Source organism: Schistocerca serialis, chromosome 4 (assembly GCF_023864345.2).
Source record: "Schistocerca serialis cubense isolate TAMUIC-IGC-003099 chromosome 4, iqSchSeri2.2, whole genome shotgun sequence".
Taxonomy (NCBI): Eukaryota; Metazoa; Arthropoda; class Insecta; order Orthoptera; family Acrididae; genus Schistocerca; species Schistocerca serialis.
The window spans coordinates 694,185,351-694,204,154 of NC_064641.1; the positions used below are offsets into that span (position 1 = coordinate 694,185,351).

At 38.4% G+C, this 18,804-nt stretch overlaps 1 protein-coding gene across 1 annotated transcript in view; it reads left to right on the forward strand.

The window, feature by feature from the left end:
* Window positions 1-11,370, forward strand: part of LOC126474190 (alanyl-tRNA editing protein Aarsd1) — an 81,433-nt gene extending 70,063 nt beyond the window's left edge. Inside the window, exons 10-12 of the mRNA XM_050101653.1 lie at window positions 3,480-3,534; window positions 3,724-3,818; window positions 11,045-11,370. Coding sequence (XP_049957610.1) covers window positions 3,480-3,534; window positions 3,724-3,818; window positions 11,045-11,180 — 286 coding nt within the window. The 3' untranslated portion in view covers window positions 11,181-11,370. The remainder of the gene's footprint in view (window positions 1-3,479; window positions 3,535-3,723; window positions 3,819-11,044) is intronic.
* Window positions 11,371-18,804: the final 7,434 nt, after the last annotated feature.

Consider the following 18,804-nt stretch of genomic DNA (forward strand, 5'->3'; position numbering starts at 1 on the left):
CATTACATCCAAATATATCTTCCAGATGCTTCACTTTCTTTGTCAGGCAGCGTACATAAATTTGACATTTAACACTCCACTCTGGATACAGGTATGAACAGAGAGATTCTACATAATTTACTATGAATTGTTTCATACCATACTGGACTTGCATTCAGGAGACAACAGTTCAAACCCACATCCAGCCATCCTGACATAGGTTTTCCGTGACTTCCCTAAATCACTTCAGGTAAATGCCGGGGTGGTTCCTGTGAGAGGACGTGGCAGACTTGCTCCCCCATCCTTCCGTAATCTGATGGGACCGATGACCTCGCTGTTTTTGCCCCTCCCCCAAATCAACCAACCAACTGTTTCGCATTCTGCACATCGAAATGTAGTGAGAAGGTCCTTTGCTAAGTTTCCATTCCAGCTGTTTCTATTTATTTATTTATTTACTAATTTCATTAAAAACATACAAGGTTACGTGGTTCCACCAAAATTACAACAGTAGCGGTGATTTTCATCTGAGAGATCTGAGAAGCATTTCTGTTTTTGCTGGTAAAATTTTGCTTCTTCTACTAAAACATAGTAGTAGAGTTACACAACTTAACTTCACTAACATGCTGTTGCAATTTGGATTGTATCCTGACAGTAGCCTATTATTAAAGAAACTTAAAACAACTGAGGGCAGGATGCATTGATAGCTTATAAAAAAATCATTGTCAGTATAAAAAATAACCTCTCTTAACTTATGTAGTTGATCATGTTTTTGCAAACACATACAAATTCTCTTTTCATCCGCTGTATAAATCGCAATCAAAAATTACTTTCTTTCATTGAAAAAAATCTACAAAAGTTTGACATATTCACAAATTGATAAAATGGTATCATTTGTATGCATTTCAGTATCTGGAAATATAGTGAATTTTATAAAGTATTCATTTTTTGCTGTATTGTAGAGTATGTGAGTGCTCTATATAAAATCCATTTTCTAGAAATTTGAGTTAGATACGGACCTTCTCCCAAGCCTGAAGAAAATTTCAATACGGTAGCTACATTTCATCTTAAAAGCAATATAAAGCCTAATTTGCACCAAACAATAACTCATAGACAACTACATTTTATTGCAAACCATTCAAATTCCATGCTGTGATTTACTTAGTTTGATAGTAACACAATGACTGTGGCCATTAATTCTAAAGCTTGGAAGTACAACACTGACTGGGGAGGTAACCAGCGCTCTTGTAGGTGCATATAACTGAATAGTGCTGCAAGTTTGCCTGCAGATTAGCAGCTTTGTATTCCCACACTAATGAAAGACCCATTTTCTGTCCTTGTAGTATTGTTCCTGTCAATATACAATGTTCCTCTTCAGAAATTTCTTAGAACTTGATTAATCTTGGAAAGTATATTGAATTTGTACAGAATAAAAATTTGGCATATTTTATCCGAGGCAGGCCATTAGAAGAGAAGACGGGAGATGCGATAAACTATTGCACTCTACTAAAATTGTTGATATTTTTTAAAATGTTGGGAATCTGCTGTATCAATATTTTAAAAAAATGTCATTGGGCCTTGATATATTGAAACAATTCATTAATGCTTTGATATATTGACACAGAAAATATATATTGACAGAGAAAATATCGATTCACCGGCATATAAATATATTGGCTGCACATTCTAAATATACTGTCAGTTTTAGAGCTGTATACAGCACAATTTTTAACGCAACTGGTATGCTATTTTTTCATATCGGAAATCTCATTATTCAATCCCCACCTCTCCCCCCACCCCCACCCCCACCCCCTCCCGAGTGCAATCAGATATCTTGTGCCACCTATACTTGCATCACACAGTCAAAGTGAAAGCTGAACATAATGCAAGTTCAGAAAGTAGTAAGACTCCTCCACACAGTGAAAGTAAAAGAACAAATATTTACAGAAAACTGAGGAAAAATGTAATACAACATAAAAATATAGTCGCTCAATATTGCCATTCCGATATCGATATATCGGAGAAATAAATATCGCTGATATATATCAATATTTTCCAGAATAAATATCAATAGATTGATATTTTATCAGCAGCTCGACCCTACTGTAACAGCTAAGCAAATAAACTGTCACTGGGCACTCACTGGAGAGCAATGAGATGTGGTATACGAGATGTGGTATGATTTAGGATCATATTAAAGACTTCTAAGATTTTGTGACTTCATGCCGTGTACACGTAGTACATGACAAAGATAGTGAAAATAACAATCAGTTAAGTTGTGCTTCAGCACATGTCAGACTTTAAAATCCTGCCACACATATACATGTGATCATCAAAACTAAACCCTTTCACTGTAGAAATACAGTAATATTGAACAAGTTCTGTACAGCTTGAAATGATGGATGTTAACTCAGAAACAGTTCTCGTAATTTACATCATTTCATGGTGTACACAGCTCTGCTTTCATTTGATGTTACTGTACTTCTATGGTGAAAGAGCTTAGTTTCGATAATGTCACGAGGTTTCTAAGTCCGACATGTTCTGAAGCAAATTGTAACTGATTGTTATTTTCATTATTTTTGTAATGTACTACTGTCTACATGACATGTTTGTGCAGTTGTGTATATACACTCTGTGCTTCATTTTTTGTATTCTTTTAGCTTTTGTAGAACCCCTTGATACAGTTAAAGGGCCAAAATTTCAATTGTGAAATAAAAAATTTCTACAGTCACTGTGAACCCCAATAGTGAGACTTTAATCAATATAAATAGAGCTAGAGATTTCATTTTAAGCAAGACTTAAACTGATTTAGTAAGAACTTGCCATTCGTCAAACTTTTCAAAGCCAAAAAGGTATGAGACGAGATGTGACTGCAGTGGAATGTTTTAGGTGCAGGAAAACTGTTGTTCTTCACTAGGCATAGCAGGTGGCAGGAATCAGTTTCCTGTAAACATGAATGACACCAACAATTCATCATAGTATGATTCGAATCCAGTCAGCTTACTGTTGTGACCTTATGAAGAAGATTACTATCTCAGTCGCTAAACATCGTGTGCAGAACTAGGATCATTAAGTTAGCTACAAATCTAAAAACATACCAACACTACCACACTGAGAATATAAAAAATTGTAACATTTCCCTAGCCTTTCTGACCTAGAACCAGGTAAGATACCATATCCCTTAACTTGAAAGTGATAGTGATTGGAAATTATGTCTGAACAGGGCCGACAGCTCTTTGCTGTGGATGATGCAACTTCTATCCGTCACATTGTATAACAATAGTAATTGTATTGTTGAATATTATTACTGTTATCTAGCATTTAATTGGAAAAACTACTTCTGTTTATTATCTTGGTGGTTCGGATAATTTTTTTTAATCTTAACAAATCATTGTATTTTATATATAATTTAGGCACATACTGCAGCACGGTTTTATTTTCATTGTATTCATGATGTTGAATCATATTTTGCTGTGTACTATTGTTTTTTTGTCTTATTCCAGAAACGAGGCTGAAATGGATTTCATAAATATGTTCCTTAAGCTGTTTGCGGATGAGGCAAGTATACTAATCAAGTAACCCGCTTGATATTTGTGCAGATGTTCTCTCTCTAAAGCAATAAATATAATAGTGTTGCATTTTTCTTTCACTTCTCTGGACGTAAGTATTTTCAGTTTTAACAAATGTCTCAACCATTACTTCCACATATGTAGATACTTAATACACTTACCTGTTCTGCGTATTTAGAGTGTGCTGCTGCTACTTACTGTCGGTGAACCTAAGGGCCCTGGGCACATGGTGTTGCATGGAGAGCAAACTGCTGTCTCTGCTTTGGGTCAACAGTAAGTAGAATCTCGTAATTTTATTCTAACTGCTTAGATGCTTCCTTTCTCAGAAAATCATGAAGCTAAATATGTCTCCTGCACGAGAGAGAGAGAGAGAGAGAGAGAGAGGGGGGGGGGGGGGGAGAAAGGGGAAGGTAACCACTCACACATATAAATGTTGGGCAGTGCAAGGTACACTTACCAAGTCAAAGAATCATCCTTGCTATAGAGCTGTTGACCATGTTCTTGTTATCCAAACACCCCCCCCACCAACCACACACACACACACACACACACACACACACACACACACACACACACACATATTCTTCTGTGGGAACAGTAATGTTCATCTTCTTGCCTACCCTCATTTTTGTTTCTTCCTTCTTCCGTCCTCAAATTTCCATTACCATATTAAATTAGCACTTTTATCTTTTCACTTTTAAGCATCAAAATCTGATATTATAGATGCTCAGAAAAGTTTTGGCCTAAACTGGTAGCTGCATAAAATTTATCTATACCAAAGTAAATAATATTAGTGATCAGAGTAGCACATATTTACGAACTATCAGAGCAGAACTGAAGCAGGGCTGGTAAGTTAAAAATATTATTGAACTTCTGAAAAAAATTTGTTGGTGATACAGTGTACATAATAACTAATAGAAAAATGAAAGCCAAAATGTCACATATTTTGTCTTCAAAAGTTCCTCCACAAAGGAAAATGTAGGTCTGTAACTACAACACAGTTGCTATACTACTCCCAGGATGAATGATATAAATTTAAGCTCCTGTAGTGCTGAAATACCAAAGTTGCAGAATTTTAACAGATATTCCATGTTGAAACATGATAAACTACTTGAAATAAAATACTACATGGCAGAAAAAAACCTTGAAGTGAAACACAGCTTTATATTATTCAGAATTGTTCTAGAGGCCTAGGATATGGGTAGTGGACTGACAAGTGCTGCCTAACTTGACTTTTAGCCGATACCATGTGTTTATTTACAATTTTAGGTGTTTGTTTACAAGCATGCATATTTATTTCCTGTTTTGCGTGCCGCTTTGCAGTCGAACATATCGATTTACGAGTGTGCTTAATATTTCCTGCTTTTTTTTTTTTTTTTTAATTCTGACCTTCTTTATAACTTCCCACATATCTCTTGATACAGTACCTATCATTTATATCCATTACAACACTTTGACCAAACTTCTTATTTTCAACCTTTTTTAATTATTCTTTTGTCACTCCTTTTGTCTCCCATCTATCCAACCAACCATGAATCCCTGTTCATTCTACCTCTGCCAATCTTGAAAACTCTACTTTGCCCCAGTAAAACTCCAAACACACATCCTCTTCCTGAAATCTTGTTTGGTGCTTGGTATCCCACCTAGTGGGCTTACTATTAAAATTGGCTTCTTGGGCTGTCACCCATGCTACTGCAAGAATATTTTACAATTTTGTCAGTCCCTCACCCTCACCAATCTGATCATTCATAATGATACAATCGAAGCTTAAACCATACCTGGACAGCCTCTATGCCTTTTGGAAAATCCTTTTACCCCACCTCCCTTTCTCTCTTGTCTCCCTCTTCATCTCCATCTTCCTCTCCTTTTCTCCCCATAGCTTTCCACCCTCTCTTCCATCTCTTACATGCTCAACCATCTAAACTACTTCAGACTTGTTGTGCAGCCACTGAGTCATCTGTTGCAATACCTGCCTCACAATATCCCATTACCTCCTCCTTGCCTCACACATCCTTCACTAACCCTCACCACCTTCACTGCCTCCTCAGCACCATCTAAGCAGGCAACTGCCCTCTGTAATCAGTAATTAATAGTCAGTCTCGCCGCCACCACAGGAATGTGTACTTGGGTGTCTGTATGGTTGTGTACGTGAAAGAGTGCACTTTTGTGAGGGAAAGAGCAAGAGCTTGAAAGCTAGTGTGACTACTGTTTTCTGTAGCAATTTCTATGTGACACATCAGTCCACTATATGTGAATGGTTGACTTTGTGTTATTTTACATATTATTCCCTCCAGGAACTTCCATTTTTGTTAATATGATAAGTGTTACACAATAAACATATCTTAATACAACATAAGCATGGAGCAAAGATTGCCAATTAATTATTAATGTAGAGGAATTTTAAGTTGTGCAGTTCACGAAATTTACTTGTACAATAACCATTCACAACATGTAAAATGATTAACAACCAAAAGCAGTCATCATAAGAGTAATGAGAAATAAAAGTATATAATGATGTGGAAAACTGCAGTTGATTTGATTTGAATGGGAAGACAAAATGACAGTTGTCATGGCTCACTGTTGCCATCACCAAAACTGAGTTCATTGTGTGGTTTTGCCCATGTCATTCTAGTAAAGCCAGCCAGTACCCTTAAAGAATAGTAACAGGCACCCTACTAGGTCTTTTTCACAAACACTGGGGAATGAATGACAAATATTGTGCGTCCTTTGGCCTCCAGTGCTTCACATTGGAAGATTAGACGTGGTGTGGTTTTATCCCTCACCAAATAATCTACATGTAGGGGCTTCTTTCTCTACAACCATTTTGTGCAGGTGTTTCCTGAAATGCACATGGCCAGTCGTTAGTCCACTGTTAATTCAATCACTCTTCGGTTCAAGCCCAGGATTCCAGAACTTTCTTTAAAAGATTTTACCATTGCATTAATGATGGTTAAGACAAGTTCCAATCGAACAAATGGAGGTCTCGCTACTGTCCTCGTCATCCTATCAGCTTGTTCATTACCAGTAATTCCTGAGTGACCTGGTCTCTCAGCAGGTTTACCTTGTTCGTTTCCCCTAGCCTCACAAGGGACTCGTGGCACTCTGTAACAATCTTTGCGATCTGTATCAGACCTGCAACAAGATCAGAGTTGCTTGGCTGCCTGAATGAATGTAGACGACACGATCCTTGTAGCACCTGCACAAATTCTCCTCCACACACACTTTTATAGCAAATATATCCATGGAGAATAGCGTGGCTAGCTTCCCTTCCCCAAAGAGACTGCACTCTCTAGTCTAGGCAGTACCCCACATACTCCAGCTCCAGCACTTTCTGTATATGACCTGTTAGTAAACCATACTATGTCCCCTGAACGGTAATGTTCAGTCTTCTGCTGCTACCTATTTTAAATTATTACATTGCAAGATTTATTGAAGCAGCTGGAGGTTATTGTATGGTTAATTGGTATTTCTCCGGCCTTCCCAATCAATTTTTATTACATTCATTATATTGGTGTGGGATTTTGATTATCCTGAAGGTTTCCAGTTTTGAATGTGTATGCCCTGGCTGATTCCTCCATTGTAACCCAAAGATATAATGGAGCATGTCCATGGTCTCTATCCCAGCAGTGGATGTGTTGCTAATTCCACCTGTTATGGCTAGGTAGGCCAATCTTAGCATCTTCTCAAGCACCTTATTGACCACCTTCTGCTCTACTTTATTTCACCATACTATGGTACCATAAATTATCACAGGTCCTATTACAGAAATTTGTATCCAGTATATGATCCTGTGGCTTAGACCAAAGTTTTATTAAGGGCCCTTCTAGTGCACATTAGAACACCTTTTGCCTTGGAACATATATTATGGAAGGGGTCCATCTTAATTTAACATCCAGGGCTGCCCCTAGATGCTTCACTGCCCTCTCTACTAGTAGTATTTTGTCAAAGAGCTTAAGGTTCCAATGCATATCCTAGTATGCTTCATTGTGAACATTACAACAGCAGTTTACCTGGGACTGACCCTTAGATTATGTTTCCTGCATCGATTTTGCAAGATCTTCAGAGAACATTGTTCTCATGGTACTTTAAAATTTGCCAAGTGTTACTGTGATTAAATTGTCTGTGTGTACCTTCATTGTTCTCCAAGCATTAGGAATTAGTTCTGCCACTAGACGTGACTGAAAAGTCCTGCTTGTTGCAGTAGAGCCAGCTAAAAAGATTCCACCGGGGCTTGGTGACTTGAATGATTGAAACAGTCCCACTGCCCACCAGATTTTCTTGAAGTCAGTACATTCTCAGACATGTCGCCAGTACTCCATTTGGTTACCAGTACCCAAAGGGATCAAATCTTTGTCTGAGCACTGTACTTGTATGCCCAACATCCTCCTCCTTTAGAGTACCTTTTGGATCTGTTGGTATTCTTATGAGGATTTTTAGAAGTCTGCCCCCTGACAGTTGTATCTTCCTTCTTCTTGTGGAATACTTTCAGGTTGGTAGTTTTGCTTGCTTAATAACAAGGTTGAATTTGGCAAGGGTCTCCTGCCATTTTCTCCATTGTCCTTCCCTTCTTGCAAAGTTGAACAGTCTTCTTAATTGCTTCCTTTGCAATTCCGGATTATTGTTCCACCGAGGTACACTCTTTTTTTTGTGCATTTTTTGGTGACTGGATAGTTTCCTAAGGATGAGGTCATAATGGTAGAGGTTAGTTCATCTGCCATTTCCTCAAGATCTATTGGATTTCTTATCAAAGTTTTAACTTCAGTTAAGCATGCATTTTGGTCTTTCTTATGAGTCCCAGTCTGCTTTCCTAGGACCTGTATAGGCCATGGTCTGTTAAACACCCATTTCAAACCAAACTTATACATGTGGTCAAATAAGGATGACTCCATCACCACATGCCAGTGTTTGATGTAATTACATATTAGGATGAACTCAAAAGTCTGAAGTTGGTAATTACTCCCTTCCCCACCCCCATTTTCCTATTTCTGAAGGGTACCTACTCCTATTCAAAATCTCTAACTTATACTCCAGTAGGTATTCAACTATGGCCCACATCTGCTGTTGTCACTGCTTCCCCTTGTCAGTTGTGGGCAGTGGCATCACAACCAACAGTTATTCATTCAGCTGCAAGCTGCTGTGCGTCTCCTCACTTCCTGGGAAGGAGCAACACTGTCCTCGTAAGGTAGGTAAGCTGAGGTCAAAACAAATTCCCTCATGCTTCCTTCCTCACACTGTTTCATCCTGATGGTCACGAACTTCAGTTAGTACACAAGAGATTCCTTTGTAAAAGACTTAACCCACCATTTATAGGAAACTTGCTAAAATGCATGGAATCTGTACTGGGTTATTCTTGTCTCCATAGCCCCACTTGTAACAAATTATACCATTATAAAATAGTTGCCAGCAGGGGCAGTAACCGACCTACACACCTTTCATCAGTCTCACCAAGATCACTTTTTTATGAATTTGGTCAGATGTGGACAATATATGATGTAAGACTTTTGGTATTTCTTTTTTCTTTCTTCCTTCCCAGTACTACTTCATTTACTCTCCAATCAATCGTCTCTGATCATCTTTCCACACCACTCTCTCTTCGGTCGAGGTATTGGCTAGTTTTGCATTTTCTACCAGTAGCCATAAGCAATTCCTGTCGTGTATTATTTTTTTCTGTAACACGTATTTTGTTTGCATCTTTCTTCACTGCTTCTATCCATCCTACAGTTTTCTTCGGTTTATAAGCGTAATTAAAATGTTGCTTTTTAATCCATGTTGCTTCCATTATTTTTAAATTTCCATATAATTTAGGTGTCTCTTTCTCATTGTATCTGTGATTTTTTTTCTGTATTTTTATATATATCTTCATTTCTACTTTTAATCCATAAATTTTCAATGTTTTCCTCAGGAACTAGAATTTCTTAGTATTTTCCACTCTCTTTTTTTCTAGCTAGTTCTCTTAGTTTGCCTTTCTTATTCAGTGTTAGGAACTCTGATCCATCATATGTTATTTGTGTCCCAATAACTGAATCTTATCTTCACTTGGATGAACATTAATTTCTTGTTGTAGTAGTTTCGTGCTAATTCGTTTGCAAATTTGAACTTCTTTACTCTTCCTTTATTTTTTGTGTTATCCAGTTTGTTGGTTTGGACCCATTCTCAAAGGTATTTAAATTTATCAGTTCTTTTAACTTTTCCATGCTTTTTCTCCATAAATTTTTCTCTATTGTGTTTTTGTTCTATATACTGTTTTTTTCATAAGCTACTTTTAGCCCAGTCTTTTCAGCAGTCCCATGTAATAGATCAAGCATAACAGTTGTCTGTTCGGTTTTTAGTTATCAGTGCTATATCATCCACAAAGGCGAAACATTTTACTTCAAATTTGTTCTTTCTGTGTCCCACCTTTATACCTTTCATGGCTCTGTTTTCTAATGTGTTTTCCCAGGTTTTTACTATTTTATCTAAAACCAGGTTAAAGAGAATTGGGGACAGTCCACATCCGTGTTTTGATCGTGAACGGTTCGGAAATTTTGCCTTGAAACTTAATTCTTGATGTTGTATCTGTGGGCGTTTGTTCAAAAAGTCTTCTGGTATTTTCGACTATCATTGATTCATGAAGTATCTGAAATAGTGTTTGTTTTTCAACTGAGTCATAAGCCTTCTTGAAGTCTGTGAAAGTAGCTGCTGTGTTATTATTTTCTATAGCTCTCAATTTCAGAGTGGTTTTTAAATAAAGAACCTGTCTCCACATGACAACCTTTCCTAGATTCTGCTTGGTACTCTCCTGTATTAGATCTTACTTGTTCCTCTATTTTAGTTAGAAGCACTTTAGACAATATTTTCTATGTTACTGGTAACAAGGAGGTATCCATTTTGTCCAAATGTCTTTAATTACTTCATGAATTTTCTGACACGTGGATAAGCCCCTAGTTTCCAAAAATCACTTATAGTTACCAAAATTAGTAGCACAATAAATTTAACTGCAAGAGAACAGTTACATAAATTCCAGGTTATAACAATGACCAAAAACGAGGAAAGGAATGCTTTACATATTTTTAAAGGACTGCAAAATAACAAACATACACGTATGTGGCAGTTTTTCTTCAACCTCATCAATAGCTAACCACAGTGATAACAAAACAATGGAAATCACAATAACAAAATGTACTTCAGAATAACATTCATTTAACTTGCCGAAACTGAATCTGGCATGTGTAATAAAAAAGGACCCCCTCCTGTGGAATATAGCCTCCAAATTTGACTTAAACTGGTTTGCGTATGGTGCTGGTTTCATTAGCAATGTTATTGAGCTTTAACTATTATGCCAATTGGATTGCATGAGAATTTCAGGAGGTTACCCAATGAAGTGAAGAAATATTCAAAATTATTAGTATCTAGTCCACACATGGAATTTTGCTGTAATTGGAAACAATTATCTCCTGCCCCCTTATGATGAAGTTCACTTGTGCCATAGAGAAATAAAATGTGTAACATCTTCCTTACAGAATCTGCAAACTTCTGGATGGTAAAGGTGCAGGGAAAGGGACAAGATTCCAAGCCAAGGTCAACAATCTTAAAAATATAAGAGCTGCAGAGAAGTTGATCAAAGAATATTTTCAAACAGGTCAGAATGAAGTATAATGCTGCATTAAAGAGTGAGAGTTAATTATTGTATTATAATTTTTTGACAATATTTGCTGTGCAATTCATCATATTTCACAGTGTTATAGATAAGACTCAATTTCATATAGCAGATGAAACTGAGATTTGTAAATAAAACTAGCATAAAATGTGTAAGATGTTTATCACGAATAAAGTGAATTGCTAACTATGGAGGCTTCTTTCCTTTTCATTTTTTAAAAGTTATTTGGTTGTGGTTCAAAATCAGATTGGAAAAAAACTAACTGTTCTTGGATAATGAAAGAAGAAAATTAGCTTTTGCTAGTGCAGCCTTTCTTATTTATTTCACTAATGTAATCTCAGGTCATCAGCTAAGTATCAAGATTTCCTTCTTTGTTAAAGGATGTCATGTAAACACCATAAGCTGCATTTAAAATGATGTAAGAAATTCATTGAATGTTAGAATAAAGATAATTTAGCTACCTTGCATAGCTCAAGATGATTTCCTTAACATTAGGTTTTTCTAGTTCTGTATGCAGCAATGTCTTAGAAGACCTTTTTCATTGGCTGTCGAATAGAATTGAGAACACTATTTCCTGTTTTTCCTACAGCTGCATAACAGCTCCAGTTTTCACCTGGGGAACATCTGATTTCATGTTTCAGCTCATTAAATTAAATTTCAGGTATAAGTTTGGGTAAGGCATTGTAATTGCAGATACTAAACAACTGATACCTACCCTGAGGTGACAAAAGTCGTGAGATACCTCCTAATGTCATGTTGGATCTCCCTTTGCCTAGCACAATGCAGCAGTTAGATATGTCATGGACTAAGTCATTAGAAGTCCTCTGCAGAAATATTGAGCCATGTTGCCTCTACAGCTGTCCATAATTACACAAGTGTTGCTGGCAGGATTTTGTGCACAAACTGACCTCTTGATTATGTCCTATAAATGTCTGATGGCATTCCTGTCGGGTGATGTGGGTGGCCAAATAATTTGCTTGAGTAGTCTAGAATATTCTTAAAACCAGTCGCAAACAATTGTGGTCAGGTGACATGGTGCTTTGTCTTCCATAACAATTCAATTGTTGTTTGGGAATGTGAGATCCATGAAAGTCTGCAAATGGTCTTCAAGTAGCCAAACATAACCATTTCCAGTCAATGATGGGTTCAGTTAGACCAAAAGACCCAGTGCATTCCATGTAAACACAGCCCATGCCATTGTGAAGCTATCACCCACTTGCACAGTGCCTTGTTAACAACTTGGATCCATGGCTTTGTGGGGTCTGCACCACACTCGAACCCTGCCATCAGCACTTACCAGCTGAAATCATGACTCACCTGACCAAGCTACAATCTTGCACTCGTATGGGGTTCAACTAATATAGTCATGAGCCCAGGAGAGGTGCAGCTGTTGACAAACACACTCACGTCGGTCTTCTGATGCCATATCCCATTAACACTAAATTTTGTCACACTGCCTTGATGGATACATTTGTCGTTAAGTCCCACATTGATTTCTGCGGTTATTTAACACAGTGTTGCTTGTCTGTTAGTACAGACAACTCCACACAAACACTGCTGCCCTGTCATCAAGTGAGGGCTGTTGGTCACAGCATTGCCCGTGGGAGAGGTAATCCCTGAAATTGAGTATTCTCAGCACACTCTTGACACTGTGGATCTCGGAACACTGAATTCCCCAACGATTTCCAAAATGGAATATCCCATGCATCTAGATCCACCTACCATTCTGCTTTCAAAGTCTGTTAATTCCCGTCATGTGGCCATAATCTTGTTGGAAACTTTTTCTCAGGAATCACCTGAGTACAAATTGCAGCTCGGACAATTCGCTAACTTTTTATACCTCCTGTACACGATACTACTGCCATATGTATATATGCATATCACTTTACCATGACTTTTGTCATCTCGATGTATTACAGAAAAAGGAAAAACAGGGGAGATAGGCATAATGTTTTTCACTGACGTTAAGCATTGCAAGTGTGGTAATGCTCAATCAACCTTCAGATTGACCACTGAGGGATGAATTATCAAGCTTGTACTGTACTAACTATAAAGGAAGTAAAAATTATACTTAGTGATTAATTTAGTGGTCATTGTCTTACAAGGGGAACTTACAGTGGCCCTCTACAGTTTTCTTTATGGTTGGATTTAAAGCTCATTGTCCTGTTATCAAATTTCCTGAAGCCATATGATGCAATTACTGAAAGTGGCAAGAGAGAGAGAGAGAGAGAGAGAGAGAGAGAGAGAGAAGGGGAAAAAATCAGACTTCAAAGATCTGAAGATTTTACAAAAAGGTACAGCCAAACTTTCAGGAAACATTCCTCACACACAAATAAAGAAAAGATGTTATGTGAACATGTGTCCCGAAACGCTTAATTTCCATGTTAGAGCTCATTTTAGTTTCGTCAGTATGTACTGTACTTCCTCGATTCACCACCAGTTGACCCAATTGAAGGAAGGTAATGTTGACTTTGGTGCTTGTGTTGACATGCGACTCATTGCTCTACAGTACTAGCATCAAGCACATCAGTATGTAGCATCAACAGGTTAGTGTTCATCACGAACGTGGTTTTGCAGTCAGCGCAATGTTTACAAATGCGGAGTTGGCAGCTGCCCATTTGATGCATGGATTAGCACGGGGCAATAGCCGTGGCGCGGTACGTTTGTACGGTACGTTTGTATCGAGACAGATTTCCAGAACGAAGGTGTCCCAACAGGAAGACGTTCGAAGCAATTGATAGGCATCTTAGGGAGCACGGAACAATCCAGCCTATGACTCGCGACTGGGGAAGACCTAGAACGACAAGGACACCTGCAATGGACGAGGCAATTCTTCGTGCAGTTGACGATAACCCTAATGTCAGCATCGGAGAAGTTGCTGCTGTACAAGGTAACGTTGACCATGTCACTGTATGGAGAGTGCTACGGGAGAACCAGTTGTTTCCGTACCATGTACAGCGTATGCAGGCACTATCAGCAGCTAATTGGCCTCCACGGGTACACTTCTGTGAGGCATTGTTGGTGATGTCTTGATTGGGCCCCATGTTCTTCCACCTACGCTCAATGGAGCACGTTATCATGATTTCATATGGGATACTCTACCTGTGCTTCTAGAACATGTGCCTTTACAAGTACGACACAACATGTGGTTCATGCACATTTCAGTCGAAGTGTTCGTACGCTTCTCAACAACAGATTCGGTGACCGATGGATTGGCAGAGGCGGGCCAATTCCATGGCCTCCACGCTCTCCTGACCTCAACGCTCTTGACTTTCATTTATGGGGGCATTTGAAAGCTCTTGTCTACACAACCCCGGTACCAAATGTAGAGACTCTTCGTGCTCGTATTGTGGACGGCTGTGATACAATACGCCATTCTCCAGGGCTGCATCAGCGCATGAGGGATTCCATGCGACGGAGGGTGGATGCATGTATCCTCGCTAATGGAAGATATTTTGAACATTTCCTGTAACAAAGTGTTTGAAGTCACGCTGGTACATTCTGTTGCTGTGTGTTTCCATTCCATGATTTGAAGAGAAGTAATAAAATGAGCTCTAACATGGAAAGTAACTGGACACATGTCCACATAACATATTTTCTTTCTTTGTGTGTGAGGAATGTTTCCTGAAAGTTTGGCCGTACCTTTTTGTAACACCCTGTGTGATATATACAGGGCGTTTCAAAAAGAAAGAGCAGATTTCAAACATTTATTTCTCAAAAACTACAAATGATAGAAACACAATTCAAACGTTTCTTGTCAGAGAAAGGTTCAAAGTTTTTCAATGGTCCGCGCAGAAGTTCCATGCAAATCCGCAGTGGCGCTGGCGTTTGTTTGTAGGAAAATGGCGACGACACCACAGGAACGATCATTTTGTGTGCTGCAATTTGCAAAGTTAGAGTCCATTGTTGGTGTGCAACGTGCATTCCGCCGTCAATTCAACAAACAGCCGCCTCGTCATAAGCAAATTTATGAGTGGCATCACAGATTCGTAGAAGATGGTTGCATCTGCAAGCGAAAAAGCACGGGTCGTCCACGCACATCGGATGAAAATGTCGAGCGTGTCCGTGCAGCTTAAGAAAGGAGCCCTAGAAAATCCACGGCACGGGCAAGTCACGAACTAAACATGTCTAAAACAACGGTATGGCGCGTTCTGAGTAACCGTCTGCACATGAAGCCGTACAAACTGCAGTTATTGCAAGCATTGCGTCCTGACGACCACAACAAAAGGTTCGAATTTTCAACTGCAATTCTACAGGACATGGAAGAGGACAATTTTGCCGAACGATTAATTTTTTCAGATGAATCAACGTTTCACATTTCTGGTAAAGTTAATCGGCATAACGTACGAATTTGGGCGAGTGAAACTCCGAGGGACGTTATTCAACATGAAAGAGACTCACCAAAGGTTAACGTCTTTTGTGCAATTTCGGTAAACAAAGTTTATGGACCTTTCTTTTTCATGGAGAAAACTATCACAGGAACCATTTACCTGGACATGTTAGAAAACTGGCTATTTCCTCAACTTCAGGAAGATTCAAATCACTTCATCTTCATGCAAGATGGCGCCCCACCACACTTCTCTGAACCTGTACGACGGTACCTAAATAACACCATTCCAGGACGGTGGATTGGAAGAGCAGGAGCACAAGATCAATGTCATCGTCTGTGGCCTCCCAGGTCACCAGACCTTACTCCCTGCGATTTTTATTTGTGGGGGTACATAAAGGACTGTGTTTATGTCCCACCTATGCCCGCTACTCTTCAAGAGGTACGACATCGAATTGTTGCGGCCGTGAATTCGGTAACTAAAGACCAGTTGCGTCGTGTGTGGCAAGAAATGAGATACCGGTTTGATATTTGTCGTGTAACAAATGGTGCTCATATTGAGGTACAGTTTTGATATTTGTTGTGTAACATTTGGTACTCATATTGAGTGAAGGACCGTTGGAATTGTGTTTCTATCATTTGTAGTTTTTGAGAAATAAATGTTTGAAATCTGCTCTTTCTTTTTGAAACGCCCTGTATATATATATATATATATAACAGAGATGTATCTATTGAGAGGACAGACAAACATATGGTTCCGGAAGAGAGGTAGTAGCCTTTTCAGTAGTTGCAGGGACAACAGTCTGGATGATTGACCGATCTGACTGTGTAACATCAACCCAATGGCCTTGCTGTGCTGGTACTGCAAACAGCTGAAACCAAGGATAAACTACAGTTGTAATTTTCCCCAAGGGCATGCAGCTCTACAGAATGGTTAAATGACGATGATGACATCCTTGTGGGTAAAATATGCCATAGGTACAGTAATTCCCGATTTGGATCTCTCAGGAGGATGTCTTCAGGTGGGAAAAAAAACTGGCATTCTGTGAACTGGAGTGTGGAATGATTGAGGCAAGTGGGTTAGAAAATTTAAAAAGGGAAATGGATAGGTTAAAGTAGATGTGACTTTTGGTGACAGGAGGAACAGGACCAGGACCAGGACTTCTGGTCAGCTGAACACAGGGTTATAAATAAAAAAATTAAATAAGGGTAATGCAGGAATAGGTTTAATAATGTATAAGAAAATAGGAATGTGGATAAGTTACTATGAACTGAACTGCATAGCAAAAGCATTATCGTAGCCAAGATAGATACGACGCCCACACCCACCACAGTAGTGCAAGTTTATAAGCCAACTAGCTCTGCAGATGCTGGAAAGATTGAAGAAATGTATGATGAGATAAACAAAAATATTCAGATAGTTAAGGGAGATGAAAATTTAATAGTCATGGGAGACTGAAACTCAAAAGTAAGAAAAGTAAGAGAAGGCAAAGTAGTTGGTGAATATGGACTAGTAGAAGGAAATGAAAGAGGAAGCTGCTTGGATTAAGAATGATGAAAGAAAGCTGAATATGTGAAAGAGACCTGGAGACAGCAAAAAAGTTTCATACTGACTATATAATGGTAAGACACAGGTTTTGGAACCAGATTTTAAATTATAAGACATTTCCGGGGGGCAGATTGAATTCTGATCACAATGTATTGGTTATGAACTGTAGATTAAAATTGAAGAAAATCCAAAAAGGTCAGTAATTGATTAGATAGGAACTGGATAAGTTGAAAGAATAAGAGGTTGTTGAGAGTTTCAGAGGGAGGTTTAGGCATTGACTGACAAGAACAGGAGAAAGAAATCTAGTAGAAGAAGAATGGGTAGTTCTAAGAAGTAATAAAGAGAGCAGAGGTTCAAATAGGTAAAACAACGTCCAGTAGAAATCCTTGTATAAAAGGGAGAGATATAAAAAGGCAGAAATGAAGCAGGCAAAAGGAGATACAAAGTATAAAAAATGAGTTTGACAAGTGATACAAAATGGCTAAGCAGTAATGGCTAGAGGACAAATGTAAGGATTTGGAAGCATGTGTTACTATGGTAAAGGTATATATTGCTTACAGGAAAACTAGAGGCCATTGGAGAAAAGAGAAGCAGCTATAAGAGTACCAAGAGCTCAAATGGAAAATGAGTCCGAAGCAAAGGAGGGAAAGGTGGAAGGAGTATATAGGGGGTCTGTACATGAGAGATGTACTTGAAGCCAATATTATAGAAATTCAAGAGGATGAAGATGAAACAGGAGGTAAGGTACTACGAGAAGAATTTCACAGAGCACTGAAACATCTAAGTCAAAACAAGGCCCTGGGAGTAGACAACATTTCCATTAGAACTACTGGTAGGCTTGGGAGAGCCAGCCATGACAAAACTCTTCCATCCGGTGAGCAAGATATAAGAGATAGGTGAAATACCCACAGACTTCAAGAAGAATATAATAATTCCAGTTCCAAAGAAAGCAGGTGCTAACTGATGTGAAAATTACTGAACTGTCAGTTTAATAAGTCATGGTTGCAAAATGCTAACACAGATCCTTCACAGAACAGTGAAAAAATGGAAAAACTGGTAGAGGCCAACCTAGGAGAAGACCAGGTTTAATTCTGGAGAAATTTAGAAACACGCAAGCAATACTGGCCCTACGACTTACCTTAGAGAATAGATTAAGGAAAGGCAAACGTATGTTTATAGAGCATTTGTAGACTTGGAGAAAGCTATTGACTTAAATTTTAACGCATTCAAGGAATGTGGATGTATCATCATCAATAATTTTATTTACAAGATACAGCAGAGTCATTCTAATCCCATAATTTTACATATTAGAACAAAGTTGCTGAGTCCATAGTAATCTTCTGTTCTGGAGTTGTTCAGCTTGTTTACAGAGTTGGTAAGGTCTGCTGCAGTAATTCTCCAAGTGAATCTTTCATGTATTTGCAGAATTTAAAATGTATTAATCAGATGTGATTTTAACTGCTTTAATTTCAGATTTGCAAATTTTTCTTAGGCTTATATAGTTGCCCTTGTCCTCACAGCTGTCAGTTGTCATGTCCTTAAGCAGGAGTAAAAATATCCCGATTTTATTGAGTTGTGATATGTATCACTTTATAGTATGTCGGGGTTTGTGCCTATTGCTAATGTTGCATCTTTTAGAAATAAGAGAGCAGTTACTGTCAATTGTATGTTTTATGGTGGAAATGAATATGAAGCAGTATTCATTAATATCTTTGACACTGATTAGTGTATTGGACCACTCTATTAG